This window comes from Coptis chinensis, chromosome 5 (assembly GCF_015680905.1).
Source record: "Coptis chinensis isolate HL-2020 chromosome 5, ASM1568090v1, whole genome shotgun sequence".
Classification (NCBI taxonomy): domain Eukaryota; kingdom Viridiplantae; phylum Streptophyta; class Magnoliopsida; order Ranunculales; family Ranunculaceae; genus Coptis; species Coptis chinensis.
The window spans coordinates 84,379,831-84,395,516 of record NC_141460.1 but is presented as its reverse complement, the minus strand read 5'-3'; the positions used below and the strand labels follow the sequence as shown (position 1 = coordinate 84,395,516).

The 15,686-nt window shown below is 36.6% G+C and overlaps 1 protein-coding gene and 1 long non-coding RNA gene across 2 annotated transcripts; both read right to left on the bottom strand.

The window, feature by feature from the left end:
- Positions 1–2,135: 2,135 nt before the first annotated feature.
- LOC147499499 (uncharacterized) lies at positions 2,136–3,435 on the bottom strand. The gene is made up of 4 exons (XR_015194485.1): positions 3,376–3,435; positions 3,155–3,283; positions 2,748–3,002; positions 2,136–2,309 (listed from the first exon to the last, which is right to left on the bottom strand). It is a non-coding gene; the product is annotated as an uncharacterized LOC147499499 (long non-coding RNA).
- An 11,640-nt stretch (positions 3,436–15,075) lies between these two features.
- Positions 15,076–15,561, bottom strand: LOC147499498 (uncharacterized). The gene has a single exon (XM_086563486.1). It carries the CDS (start codon positions 15,559–15,561, stop codon positions 15,076–15,078), a length of 486 nt encoding a protein of 161 aa, XP_086419612.1.
- Between the last annotated feature and the right edge of the window lie 125 nt (positions 15,562–15,686).

The following is a 15,686-nucleotide window of genomic DNA, read 5'->3' as shown; positions in this document are numbered from 1 at the left end:
CAAAACATCACAACCAAAATCACTTTAACCTGCTTTATGATATAGAAACAACATCAACTCGGGAAAAAATAAACAACATTCAAAACAATTAACTTCTATTGATTTCATGGATCAAACCTAGTATCTATTATCCAGTTTGACTCCCAACAAAATAAATCATTCCAATACCAAAATAATCATAAAAAAATAAAAAAAAAAATAAAAAAATAAAAAAAATAAAAAAAAAACACGGCGCCAACGCTATCCTAACAATATCTTAGCTTGTTGTGCGCACTTCCAACACCAAAAAACCTAGCTGCCATCAATTCATCTGTTAATCGATCCATGCACCTGCATCATATCATGAAGTCGTCATTCCACTATGACTAGTATATAAAATTAAAAAGCAAGTGAATCAAGAAGGGTATATTGCACAAGTAATTAAGAAAAAAAAATCGATAAGAAAAGTAAATATACATAAAGAAATGGAACATATGGAAGCCCACTTACCCAAATTAACTACTCAGATGTGTGGGCAAGCATGTATTTAAAGAGATCAGTAACTTAATAATGGGTAGCGGAGTTTGAACCCCATACCTCTGGTATATATCATCACCCAAAGATTTTACCAATTAAGCTAGAAGGCACTTACACTAAATGTGTGAGCAAGCTTGTTTTTCAACTGTCAAATCTCATATCCGCCATACTTAAAGCGTAAATGATGTAGGACAAGAATCATGATTTTGGCAACTAGCATTATCCTAATTTTGTATTAGCAGAATTAGTAATCGGTTTCCATTTTCAAATTACTTAGTCCAAGGAACTATATCTAAATATGGCTTCGCTATTGTTTTGTAGAACCAACCATTATGATCAATTGGATTGAAGTTTATTTCTCCAAGTCTATCTTCTTTATTCTCTGTCTTTTCGACTCTAAATCTTCATCTTCTTCTTACAATTGTTCTTGTTCATCTTAATTTTCTCTCTCATCTTCACATTTTTACTAATTAAGAATTCCATATCTCTCTCTTCCAAAACTAGTTCGTTCTTCAATCATTAGTAAAGATGAACGAGTAAAGTTATTTCTCAACCATGCATGTGATTTTTCCCTTTTTCCTCACTCCAGTCTATTTAGATATACATGAAATAGAAACGCCAGATCTAGTCATGTGGGTGGATATAGTTTCTATGATGTGTGAGTAAGTGAGATTGTCCTAAATTAGATGTAAAACTGCACTTGTCTTATAAAGACCCCTGGCAAAAAGGGAGGAGGGTCTTATTTCAAAGGTCAAAAATCAAATGCTAGGATCCTTATTTTCTGTTTCACGGACTTCTCAAGAATTTCATGCCCATTTATGGAATGCAAAGTTATGGCATACATGCATAAACAAACGCCTTCAAACATAATATTTACTTGCATACTTATTTGAGGTCAAATCCACAACCGGAGAGCTGTCCTCCCCTGTCTTAAAAGATAAGTTGTCACTCTTATTCATATCTTCTATATGAGGAAAATGATGTCGGATCGTGTAATCAGCTAAAACACGAACTATACATAAATCTTCTTTGTTTGTAGAGGCGTGTATTTGGAATGAACCAAAGTGCAAAAATGATTGAGCAACTCTGCAAACAATTGCACTAGGTTCTTCCTTTGCACTACACCATATCTGTTGAAAAAAGACACTTTTGGGTGTCGTTTTTAAAAAAAAAAAACACTTTTGGGTGTCGTATGGTGACCCATTTTTTTTGCAGTCTTTTTTTTTCTACAACACTTGACAAGTGTCATTTTTTGTTTTTCATTTTTTTTTAAAAAAAATGCCGAATCAGGGCCAAAAAATGCCCCTACAGTTCTGTAGCATTAATATCAGTAATAAACAGATATTTGTGCCTTTTGAAGTGTGCAGTAATAGACAAAGCCACTCCTCATCCATCATCAAATGGCTAATAGTAACAATTTTATAGCCTACTCAGCGTCTCAACCTAATAGCAACAGTTAAAGGTTCCCATCAAGAAGTTACTCAGCTCCTACTAACAAACTATTGCAGCTTTTTTTTAGTACTTTTACAACCCACTAACACTACCACCGATTCTCATAACATATTCAAGTTGAGGATATTCCATCCATAGAAACTCAACCAAAACTCAAAACAGAAAACTCAACCAAAACATCTAGTCATTAAATGGTACTAAGTTCCTAAAAAGTTCAGGATATCCATCCATAGAAACAAAACAGAAAATAGTGACACTCCTCCAATAGGTGAATCTTACTGCTGTCCAACTTCGAGCTTCTTTTTCTGCCAAAGCCTATCAATTGCACTATCAGCATCTCCCTGGAACAAAATCAAAATCAATCATTTCAGAAACAAACTCTTCCTCATTGTTTTAAAGGCCTCAGAAAAACAATTTCTTTGGCAGCATGCCAGCATGACCATATGGAAACAAAAACAAAGTAAAAACAGGTCTGAAACTTTATTGTTACTAGTACTTTTTATTATGGTAAAGCAATTGGTAGACCAGACAAGGATGGAAAGAATTGAATGCAGCCCATTTGCAGTTCATAATTAGCCATAGATTGTACTGTTCAACATATCAAAGAAACTACTAATATAAAAATCACTACTCACAAAGAAAAGCATATCCAGATTGATTACATTACTGATCACTCTTTAGAACCTCAAGAAAACTAATGATATCTAGCATGTAAAATAAAGCAAATTAGACCTAAAAAGAAGCAGCTAGACACGCAGGACATTCTGATTGGGAATTACCAGATAATGTAGGGGTGTGCAATGACAAGCCTGATTCCACGGGGTTCTTCAAATCAACTGGGACATATCTCACTAACAAAGGGAAGTTCTTCCTGACATGGTATTCAAACAAACTGCTATTCCATGGTGATCAGATACTTGATGAAGCCAACAAAATTTCACATGCATTGAGATGAGAAACTCTGAACAAAGTGCAGATGCTAAGAGTGGACCTAAGGAACTTGTACAGCAGGTAAGAACCTAGCTTGAAGAGCCCTAATTATATTGGAATAAAAAATCAGCTCATTTCAGTATCTCTAGCCTTGTCGAATGTGGTTTACAAAACTGAAATAATATAGACCATTACAAAAAATTGCAAATGTAAACACATCTTTTGGAGATTACACAAAATGAAATGAGTTGTGCACCTGCAGTCTAAGGTAAGAAAAGATTGGAGTCTCGAGCAAGCGGATCAACTTGTTCAGCTGGACCAAGAACTTAACATTAATATCTTCCTCCACCAGTGACTGAATCACGGAACTTGCGTGCTGGTAAACCTGTCAAGAAAGACAAGTACACCGCTTACGTAAAGCTTCACAAGGGTTTAAATGTTTAATTGCCTGCCTGATGCACATGACAAGTTACCCACCTGAGTTAATAAGCAAAGACTTATTGTTGCTATTGGTGAATGGCACATATGTCAAATCCATGACATATTTTTATTAGAAGCAACACAAATTTTTATTACTTTCTTAGAAACATCAACTTTAAACCATACCTATTCAAGGTTTGATGTCTTAGCTATTTTCGAGACCCGTACTTTTCTTGCAGCATTATGTTATTATTTTTCCATTCATTAGGTCTTTTTCTGGTCTTGATATTGCAGTATATCACAGATGAAAGTGCTTCAATGGAAAATTCTAAGATGCAAAACGTATATGAAAGACAGAGTAGCAGCGAGATTGGTGATAAAATTAGAAATTTACCTGATAATATTCTTCATTACATTCTCTCGTCTTCCTACAAAATATGTTGTTGGTACTAGTGTGTTATCAACTAGATGGACGTACCTTTGGACTGGAATCCACAATCTTGACTTTTGTGAACAGCTGTCATATGCCAAATCAGCATACAACACACATATGTCAAAAATTGTAATAAATTCTCTCCCTGGCATCCCTGTGGATGTTCTCACATAATATTACATAACCTGAACCATGATGGACGCAAAATCCAAGTCAGCTTCTCCCTCAAGAATTGTGGAGAGTTCCAAGTACACACGCTCAGCATCCAAAAGAATACATAGCCGATGGATTATCAAAGCACCACGCCTGAAAAAAAAAATTAAAGACTTACATTAGAAATAGAAACATGTTTAAACTCATAAAGGGAAACAACGTTATCCAAATCGATTGGTAAACATAAAAGGAAATCAACTCACTTCTCGGGAAGCGAGTGGTCAACCCAGAATTTATGCACTAGGAAAACAAGAAGTTGGCAGAATTGAGGTGCATCCCTCGCTATGCATGCATGCACATCAAGCACCAGGAGAACTACCTATGAATGATAATCTCATTTTAATTTACTCCTTAATTCAATAGGGAAGTAAGCCTTAAAGGCACAAATAACACATAAAAATTCAAACACGAAAAAAGAACCTTATCAATAATAATAAGATGAAAGACATGAAAATCTATAAAACAAATAAAAATTTTCAGACATGCATCTATATATACAGTCTACAGTAGCTGTCAATTCAATTATCAATGCTAGATACTGAGTCAAAGACATACACACTTATATATTCCCGACATAAAAAGGTTCCTTCTTCGTTTCCATATTGAGTAGAAAGGGCATGAAAAGACATAAAAAAATAATCATTTCTCAGGAAGATAAGTAATGTCATTTCATATTATAACACTATCTACTGGTTTCAGAATCTAATGAACTTGCAATTTCAACCCAAGAATACCTGAACATGTTTTTTATAAACAAATAATATCCCTACACCATCTTTACAAGCAATCACAATCCCTGAGTGCAAATTGATGGCTACAATCTTACTTTTACAAAGAAGAAAACTGTATAGGACCTCCACAACTCCTTGCAAGTTATATATCAAGCCAACTTACACAGTTAAGTTCAGAGAGATTAAACTGAATTTTCGTCTCTAACGAAGAAGGAGGTCATGCTATCCATTTCTTAAAATAGTCATACCAAACTTAAACTAGATATATCAATATCCCTCGGAACAAAGCGCAATTGGCCATAGGCCAGATATGCTTCGATGTTGTTCATGCTTGCAGTTCTAACACATGAATGGAACAGATTGATTGCCGCTTAATATATCCTTCTACCCTATCTTTTTACCGCTCAAAGAAAAAATGTCATCCTCAATTGGAGGGAAAACATGACTTCCATAAAAAGCACATTGAAATAAGTAAATAACGATGGACCATATCAAATGAATATAACAGCCCTTCAATTTTACGAGGGAAATCTACAAATTCATCGCAAAGACTATGAATGTGGGATATAAAGAAGAAAACACTTACATAACGGTCAATGAGCTGTGGAAAAGAGAAATACAATTTGGGCCTTTGGGGGCATACTGCATTTTGAAATAATGAAGTTGGGACTTCTTGAAGGCTATTCTACAACATTAATTATAAAAGTATTAATTGCAGTTGAAATTCCCACATACGTAATGGACCTGCCCTTTTCAAGAAAAATGAACATATATTAAGAGAATATCCTCACAAGAAAATTTAAGTGCATATATAACATGTTAGTGGTTGAGTAGACCAACCTCCACCATCTGTTCTTAATGCGGCCGAACATAATCTAGAAGCTACAAGTGCTGCTGGACCTGAGGAGGATCCACCAGTATAACGTTCCAGAGCATGTGGATTTCTCGTTGTTTTGTTATACAATTAGGTTTCATAAATGTTAGCACACCAAAAACAACAGCTCCAGCAAAATGAGCATTCAATGTTATAATTGTCCAATCAAACACGTGTTTCATCATACCCTGATGCCATCACTATCTAACAACATATCAAATCATACATTCAAATTTTCAACAACATTAAACTCAAATTACATAGAATAACAAGATATTAAACTTGTTTTGCCAGGCTACAAGCTTTCTCTCGTGAATATTCGATAATCGATATTCTACTGTGAGCTTCAACTTAGTATGTGTATTAATTCTTCTAGGTCTTATATAAAAACTTGAAAATTTGATTTCATTGAGTTCCATTCAATCACAAAATTTGATTTGCAATTCTGAAAATGAGACAAATAAATTTAATCCAAACTAAAGGTTATAATTAGGCTATATTATGCAATTCTTCGTTCTAAATAATATTTTAACTAACATTACTTGAACAAATAGGTGAATTGACGAAATTGATTGAAAAAAAAACAACCATGGAAAGAAGAACACTTACCAGAATCGAGAGAAAACAACGCAGTTCAGAGAGAAAGAGATTGGGAGTTTGGGAGAGAAGATGAAGAAATTGAGTAGAAGGAAAATAAGTGAATCAAAACCCTAGGGTTTTCGCCATTTAAATCTCAGAGAAACTTGGAAAATGAAAATGAGGAGGAAGAAACCGTATTTCCTATTTTTTACTACTTTTGAGTAAATTCCAAACATATCTTCTAGATGTACAATCGACGGTTTTAGACAGGACACGACGCTTATTTGTGTTGGAACCGCTCGATAGATGACAAGTGTCGTTTGGGTTAAAAAGATTTTGTCGTATTTTAACAGTTCTGGTGTAGTGTTGGATTCCCACTGCATAAAACCCATGCATAAAACACATTACATATATCAAGGCTCAAAGTGGCTAATTTGAATAAGTTATTTCGAATAGACAACATAACTGAACTCTACTAAAGCAATATACAAGCAACTATATCATGATTGCCCCTAAATTTAGTAAATTTATTATGATACTAATAATATAAACAGATGCACATTTACCCAAAAGATCAATGGAAACTGTGATGCGGTCCTTCACATAGTTATTATACCAATAACCTTTACGTGAAAATTGCTAATAATGATGGCAAATAATCAAAATTTCTGATAAGTAACCTTTTTAGCACTTACTCATAGAACATGTCCCTGGTGACACATTTGCCTGTCATTACAAGACTTAGTGCACGGGTTGTTGGAATGCCCAAACCATGCATTGCTTCACTGCAAAGAAATTCACGAATGCTACTGCGCAAAACGGCAAGGCCATCTGCAAATCGGCTGTAAGGAGTCTTACCAGCACCTTTAAGCTGCAATTCCCACCTTTGACCTCGTGAATTGAGAAGCTCGCCTAGAGTTATTGAACGACCATCACCTAACTGACCGGCCCACGTGCTAAATTGATGACCACCATAACATTGAGCATATGGCGACCTGTCAAAGTGTGTTGCTGATATGAAATATATCTAAAAGTGAATGGAAAAAAGTACTAAACAAGTAGGATAAAAAAAGGTTTTGCAAGTTACTAAAACATACCCGCCCACCAAAGGCAGTGCACCTGAAAATAGAAGAGGAAAATCTGGCCTTTCAAATCTGAAACACCAAAAATAAATCAAGTTTAGCTCCAAGGGCAAGGCAAACAAACTTGTTAGCACTATACTACCCAGATAAAACAGATTATCACCAGACAAGATATGCACTAATAAGCTTACAATTGAAATTTAAGTGTCTACTATAGATAAGGCATCCTTTTGAGAGATTCGTGACCCAGAAATCCAATCATAAAAACTACTTGGAAAACAATACTATTCAATATAAAGAAACCAAAATAAAAGGTAAGTGAATTGTCACAAATGTTAAGAATGTCAGCAATAACAGATCACTAAGAAAAGAGGAACGCTAGGAGGCTGAGTTGCATACATGCCTCTCATTTAAAACATACAACTTTTCCACTGAGATTTTCACAACAAAGTACATTTTACAATTGCAAAGTAAGTTGCCTCCTAGCATTCCTCTTTAATTGCAAAATAAATAAATAATGGATACTAGGAAACATGCAATCATGTTTTTATAAATGCATAAGAGGAACAACTGCATAATTCACTGCTCGATTTTCACTGTGACTTGAATAACAAATAGGCTTCTAGTGAAACCTTCTAATAGTAAACCACAGTGGCATGATTAACGTGCTCATTGCTGAATAGAGCACCTACACTCAGAACAAAACGGGCAGGTAGAAGGAAGTATAGGCATAGTGTTGAGACTGGTAAAACCCTTCTAGCACAACCCTTTAATCCTACTCAGCATTGGTTAGAATCTTTCAGCACTGTAGTCTATCTCATTAATAGACTTACCTATAGAAAACTCACAAACAACAGTCTTTGGCAGTTATTGTTTAATAAGATTCCTAACTATTCTTCCCAAAAAGTGTTTAGATGTACTGTTTTACCCCCGGCTTAAACCTTATTCACGTCACAGACTTGAGTTCAAAACTAAACCTTGTGTCTTTATTTGTTATAGTTTAAACTATAAAGGGTATAGGTTCCTTGACATGACCAATGGTAAAGTTTACATCTCAATACATGTTTTTAATGAGAGAGGGTTTCCATTCAGAATGCAAATCTCTTCACACATATCATCTATACAAACTCATTCACATACACAGACATCTCCCGTTTCAATACTTCCTTTACATCCTCCCTTTTTTTTACATCATGTCCTACTTCTCAGATTACAAAACCTAACAGTACTTCTCAAAATCGTGCACATTCTAATCATTCAAGTTTATTCTACCTTCTAACAACAACTCTTCTCATATTCCTTCTTTTTCTAAACAAAATTTTTCTCATACCTCAGCACATAACAATCAAAACAATCCTACACGCGTTCAAATTCTCCATCAAGTTCTCCGACACACCACGATTCGACAAACAATTCTTCTACTGACAGATCAAACTATAACAATAATAACTTTGTTTCTAACACATCAGATTCCACACCAAACTCACTTCAAACTCTTATTTATACTTCTCAGCACGTTTCTTCTACTCAATCTTTTACAATACCCACTTCAGTACAAAACAATGTCATTCATCACCCCATGCAAACCAGGTCAAAAGTTGGAATCACATATGTATGATCCAGACACATGGTTTCACAGATCCTACAAAACCTTATCATGTTTGTCAACTGAAGAAGTCACTTTATGGTCATAAACAAGCACCCAAGCCATGGTCTGCCAAGTTACCACAAACTCTTATATCTCTTGATCCCACACCTTCTAAAGCTGATTCATCCTTATTCATAAGAAAACATTAGCAGTCAATGACCATTATCCTCTTCTATGTAGATGATCTTCTTATAACAAGAGCCTCTCAAGCCTATTGTGGATACACAATTTCAAAGCTTAGCTCGTCTTTTGCCATGAAAGATCTTGGTACTCTAACCTACTTCCTAGGTTAGAAGCGCACAGAATGACAAAAGTTAAATACTTTATTTATCAGTAAAACTAAAACTATTTGTGACCTACTCAGAAGAGCCAATATGTTAAATGCTAAACCCTGTTCCACTCCTTCCACAACAAAACTTGATCATTTCTCATTTTACTCTCTGATACAATAGAGTATAGATCCTTAGTTAGAGGCTTGGAGCTCGGCTGTACATAGTATTAACAAGACTAGACATCTCATTTTCGGTCAGTCAAGTGTGACTCCGTTCAAATATAACGACGAATAGAAGGGAGTAGAAAGGGTTTCATAATTCACTTGTACTTGCTCAATGAAATTAAATAAAAACGAAAAAAACATATTACCTTTATTTTCTTGCTCGGTGAGAGAGAGAGACAGCTGGAAAGGGAACTAGGACGGAGAACGAGGGATGGACGAGAGACCGCCGGTGAGAATTAGTTGGGAGGAAGAACGGTGAGGTCTCTTCAGCATTTTTGCAAGACAATTTTTGTTTTATATTTTTTTTCTTCTGTTTTTCTTCTTTTCCTTTTAGGTTTAGTAAAGTTAATTCTTTTGGGAAAAATATAGCCGCGCACCCATATCACGACTTTGAGTTTCACGGCATAATCAATTACTCGTGTCGCTTAATTATTTCAATAATTTGTTAATTTTGTTTTCGAATTTTTTACACCCAGAAGTGACACAACAAGACAAACCACTAGTGTCACGTTCACATAATGGGACACAAAAAATAAAATTATTTGTGTCACTTTTCCTAGAAGCAACACATTAGTCCTCGTTCCATAAAAAAGTGACACTTCAAAACTTTGTGTGTCACTTTTTTCTAGTAAATGACACGAGACAAAAAAATAAGTGACACAAAAAGCCCTTCTTTTAGTAGTGGTTACTAGTGTTGAGTGTATGAATGCTAAAATTCTTGTTACGTGATGGCGGTTATGCATTGAGCATTTAGGTATATTTAGGTATATGTATATCTATTGTAAGGCTACAATAGATAGGATACAACTTGCAAGTTGGGTTTGGAAGGCAAAACTAAATAATTTGGTGCACCATGACACTTGAATCAATAGAATCGTTTGGATTTGATCATCATTTCATTTCCCATATAATTGAATGCAGCCGACCTGTGATAATAATTTTTTCAACTAATTTTGTATGGGCTCTAAGAACTAAACGGATTCAAGTTTAATGTTGGTACATAAAAAGGGTTTGATTATACTATATATTTACTATATAGTGTTAAATATAGGGTTAACTAAGTATACCCCTTACTAGATGATCAATTTTAATGCCAGTTTTGTCAAAAACTTTACATGGTTTCCGTAAAATTGAATATTTTCAAAAAAGGAAAATTGTGTCATTTTCAGGATTGTATGCAAAACCGTGTGTTCGCTATTTTCCATCTAAGGGGGGAAATCCTGATGGACCAAGTAGGTTAATACTAGTTAACCCTTAAATATAACTGAAATTACTAAGTCAATGTTTTCACGCAATTAAAAATTTTAAACAGGGGAAAATGGTTCTATTTTCTGTTGTGAACATTTGAAATGAAATGGAATAGGGTTTCATGCATATAAATTTCATAACTGTCATGTTTGATGAATTGCATCAAATCTATCACTTCGTTTAAAAATAACCAAAAAATCCATCAGCGTGAAAACATCCTTAGTAATTTCAGTTGAAAGTAAAACTGTTGGTTCCCTACTAGCGAACACACGGTTTTGACAGAATCTTTGATGATAAAGAAACCATTTTCATGGCATTAAAGGGTTTAAAATTTTACCAACAGATTAGTCCGTTATGAAACAAATTAGTTGAATTCAGACTTTTGTATGGGTTCAATCCTGCTGGTGCAGGTGCACCAAATTATTTAATTACGCAAGTATTATACAAGATTTAGGGTTTCCTTGTAACTAGGATCATTATAGGAACAACGTAACAACACATTTTTCTCATTTGGCATGTTTTCTAACACAAAGACCATTATAATAGGATAGCATGCAAATCACAAATGCCCAACTTGTGTAACAAATAACCAAACTGCTGACACCCAAGGGCCTTCGTCAAAATATTAGCCACCTGATGACCAGTAGGAACATATGCTGTGGAAATATTCCCAGCTTGCAACTCATCACGAACAAAATGACAATCTGCCTCAATATGCTTCGTACGCTCATGAAAGACAGGGTTCTTCGCAATGTGCAGGGCAGACTGATTATCACAAAATAACCGCATAGGCTGAGAATGAAGAACACCAAGAGAACGTAACAATGACTTTAACCACTTAAGCTGACAGGTTGTGACAGCCATAGCACGATACTCTGCTTCGGCATACGAGCGGGACACCGTATGTTGTTTCTTGGTTTTCCAAGAAATAGGAGACCTACCAAGAAGTACAAAGTAACCAGACAATGACCGATGGGTCAAGAGACAAGCCGCCCAGTCACTATCACAAAAAGCATGCAATTGCTTATCACTAGGACGCAATAAAATTCCCTGACCAGGGTGTCCTTTCAGATACCGTAAAACACGAATAGCAGCATCCCAATGAGCTATCTGCGGGTTGCTCAGAAACTGAGCGAGAGTATGAACAGAATAACTCAACTCAGGGCGAGTAACAAATAAATACACCAAACGCCGATACTGGTCCGGAAGCTCGTAGGGATCACCTGCCGCAGACGCAAGACAATGATTTTGCTCCATCGGAGTATCAATAGGTTTACAACCCAACATACCTGCTTCCGTCAAAATATCCAAAGCATACTTGCATTGGGAAAGAAATAATCCCGGCCTCATTACCACGAGCCACTTCAATACCCAGAAAATATTTTAACACACCAAGATCCTTCATATGAAAACAAAAACTTAAATATTTCTTGAACCGCAAAACCACATCATGAGTGGAACCGGCAATTATCAAATCATCCACATAAACAAGAACATGCAGAGAGACATTACCCCACTGATAACTGAATAAGGAGTAATCTGCATACGACTGTACGAACCCAGATCTTCTCAAAGCATTAGACAACTTAGCAAACCACTGTCGAGGCGCCTGTCTTAAGCCATACAAAGACTTATGTAACTGGCACACCTTCCCTGGAATAGGACTATTGTACCCTGGAGGGAGCTGCATATATATTTCCTCCTCCAAATCCCCATGAAGAAAGGCATTGCAAACATCCATCTGATGCAACTCCCAATTTTTAGTGACAGCAACAGCAAGAAAAAGACGAATTGTTCCCATTTTAGCAACAAGAGCAAAAGTTTCATTATAATCAATACCGGCCACCTGATGATTACCAAAAACAATGAGACGTCTCTTAAGGCGTTCAACATCACCATTTGCGTGATATTTAATTTTATACACCCAACCACTACCAATCGCCTTCTTACCAGGAGGTAAGTCGTCCAAAGTCCACGTACCACTATTTTCAAGGGCATCAATCTTCTCTTTCATAGCCTGATGCCAACCAGAATCTTGAACTGCTTCTTTGAAGGAAGTAGGCTCTTTACGCTTAGTAATTGCTGCCAAAAAATGTCTATGTCTTACAGAAAATTTATTATAATCCACATAACAAACTATATTGAACTGTTTACCTGAGGAACGAGACGAAGCAGGAGAAGTAGTAGATGATGCAGGGGGGTCTATTTTTCGAACAACAGTGTTGGTAACAAAACCACGAAGGCGTGTAGAAGGTTCTTTAACCCGATGACCCCTACCAATTTCCTCATTATTTGGCAATGGAACAGTAGTATCTCCAGCTTCAAGAATTTCTGGACTCCCCCTTAAATGCAAAAATGTCGTAGTGTCACATGGTACCTCACCAACCATCACCGTACTCGGACTCGGTGGAGCCATCAAACCATCACGATATGTCACAGCACCCCCAGAACCTGCACTAGCAGACGCCATACTCCCTGACGGAGCACCACCCATGTCTACAACATCGTCACCACTTACTCCAGCGCCACCCAACTCACTCACGACATCAATCCAAGTATTAGGTGACAAATATTTTTTAAGTTGTATAGGAGTAGAACTATGTGTAGGTTCCGGTTTGGAAAAAGGAAAAACATGTTCCACGAACTTCACATCTCGACTAACAAAATACTCATGGGTATCTAAATCATACAATCTCCAACCTTTTTGACCAAATGGATATCCCACAAACACACACCTTTTAGAACGGGGTCTGAATTTCTCTTTAACACGAGGCCTATTGGCAGCATAACATAAACACCCAAATACCTTTAAAGTAGTAAAAGGAGCTAGACTCCCAAAAAGAATCTCATAAGGGGTTTTACCATCCAAAACAGGGGTTGGTGTCTGATTAATAAGATGACAAGCAGTCACAACACATTCACCCCAAAAATCAATAGGCAACTGAGCTTGAAAACGCAAAGCACGAGCAACATTAAGAAGATGTTTATGTTTCCGCTCCACTCGACCATTTTGTTGTGGAGTATCCACACAAGAAGTGTGATGCAAAACTCCCATTTGAGCAAAAAAATCTTGTAAACATAAAAATTCTTGCCCATTATCACTCCGTAACACCTTAACATGCTTACTAAATTGAGTGTTGACCATTGCACAAATTTTTTTAATCAATTAGCCAACTTCATACTTTCCAACCATCAAATACACCCATGTAGCTCGAGAACAATCATCAACAATGGTCAAAAAATAATGAGCACCACAGCTAGAAGCAACACGATACGGCCCCCAAATATCGCAATGTATCAAATCAAACAAATCAGAAGCTTTATTCGTACTTAAAGGAAAAGAGTTACGAGGCTGCTTAGCTAAACAAACACACTTGACAATCGTCATCAGAAAACTTAGTAAAACTACTACTACTGAGTACTCCAGGTAAAGACCGCACCACCTTCATAGATGGATGACCCAAATGCCTATGCCATACCAAAGCGGAGTTTGCAACTGTTGAACGATTTGCTTGAACACAACGAACTGGACGAAAAAGATAGACCCCATTACACTGCTCCCCCTCTCCAATCAGGTTCCTCAAACTCCGGTCCTGAATAATACATAGCTTGTCAGTGAAAAGGAATATAAATTTCTGTTTTTCTAAAAATTGAGACACAGACAGCAAATTACAATTTAGAGCTGGAACATATAACACATTGTCCAGAATGAGGTGTTCACTTAGTTTAATACGACCTTCTTTAGTTGCAGTAGTATGTTTACCATTTGGAAAACCAACAGGTTGTGAAAAAATATTGTGCACATCAAAAAATAAATCGAGGTTACCAGACATATGGTTTGTTGCACCTGAATCAATAATCCATTGGTCTAGATATTTCTTACCATGCAACTGTGGAGTTGAAGTCGAAACTTTAGAAGAAGTTAAAGCAGCTACCAATTGTTATAGTTGGACATCAGATAGGGTAGGCACACTTCCACAATCTACCCCACTAGCACCACTGCCCATAGCAGCAACAAAACCACCTCGTCCACGGCTTCCTCCACGGCCTCCTCGGCCACTCGACCTACCACCACTACGACCACCATTACCAGCCCACTCGGGCCACCCAATCATCTGAAAACAATTGTCTTTCTCATGACCTTTGCGGCCACAATGAGAGCACATACGAACATCAACACTACCATGCGCCCTACTTTGCGCCACACCATCAATCGCAAATCCTACCACATCATTGCGAGAATCTTGAGCAGCAGTGACAGATTGGTGTCTCTCTACAGAGAGCGCCTTACCATGCGCATAGGAGAGCGAAGGCAAAGGATCAAGCATTAATAGACCAGAAGCAACGCCATGATATTTTTTAGAATCAAGACCCATTAGAAACTGATGCAATTTTTCGTTTTCTAGAAGAATACAGTACTCACCAGCAGCGGAACACGTATAAGAAGGCAACTTTATGGCACTCGCCAATTCTTCCCACAAAGTACGCAATTCACCATAATACTCAGCAATAGATCTACCTCGTTTTTGCAATCAGCAATCAAATTTTTGAGTTCCTGAATACGAAGACCATTACGAAGAGAGTATCTATCACGTAGATCATCCCACAATACTTTAACTTGATCAGGAAAAGGAACCGTTTTCCTAATTGAAGCATCAAGAGTGTTAAAAATCCAAGCCACAAGCATAGAATTAACGATTCCCCATTGACCATAATCTGGAGAATTTGCATCCAGTGCAGGAATAGTTCCATCGACAAACCCTAATTTATATTTAGCACGCAAATTATTACGAAGGGAACGTACCCACTCATCATAATTATTCCTTTGCAATAAAATAGGACTAATCACAGACCCCGTACCTTCCGATAGATGAAGATAATAAGGGGTAAACGGTTCATATTGAGAGACAGGTGTTGGAGATTTATCAGTACCAGACATGATATGGTATCACAACAAAAAGGAAAAACGAATTGAAAAAAAATTTACCCACCCTCACAGAGAACAACAGAGAACAATGGAGAAAATGGCTTGCTCTTCTCTTTCTATTCACCTCAATATATATA

Excerpts from the sequence above, each read along its gene's own strand:
- LOC147499498 (XM_086563486.1), bottom strand. The coding sequence starts at position 15,561 with ATGTCTGGTACTGATAAATCTCCAACACCTGTCTCTCAATATGAACCG.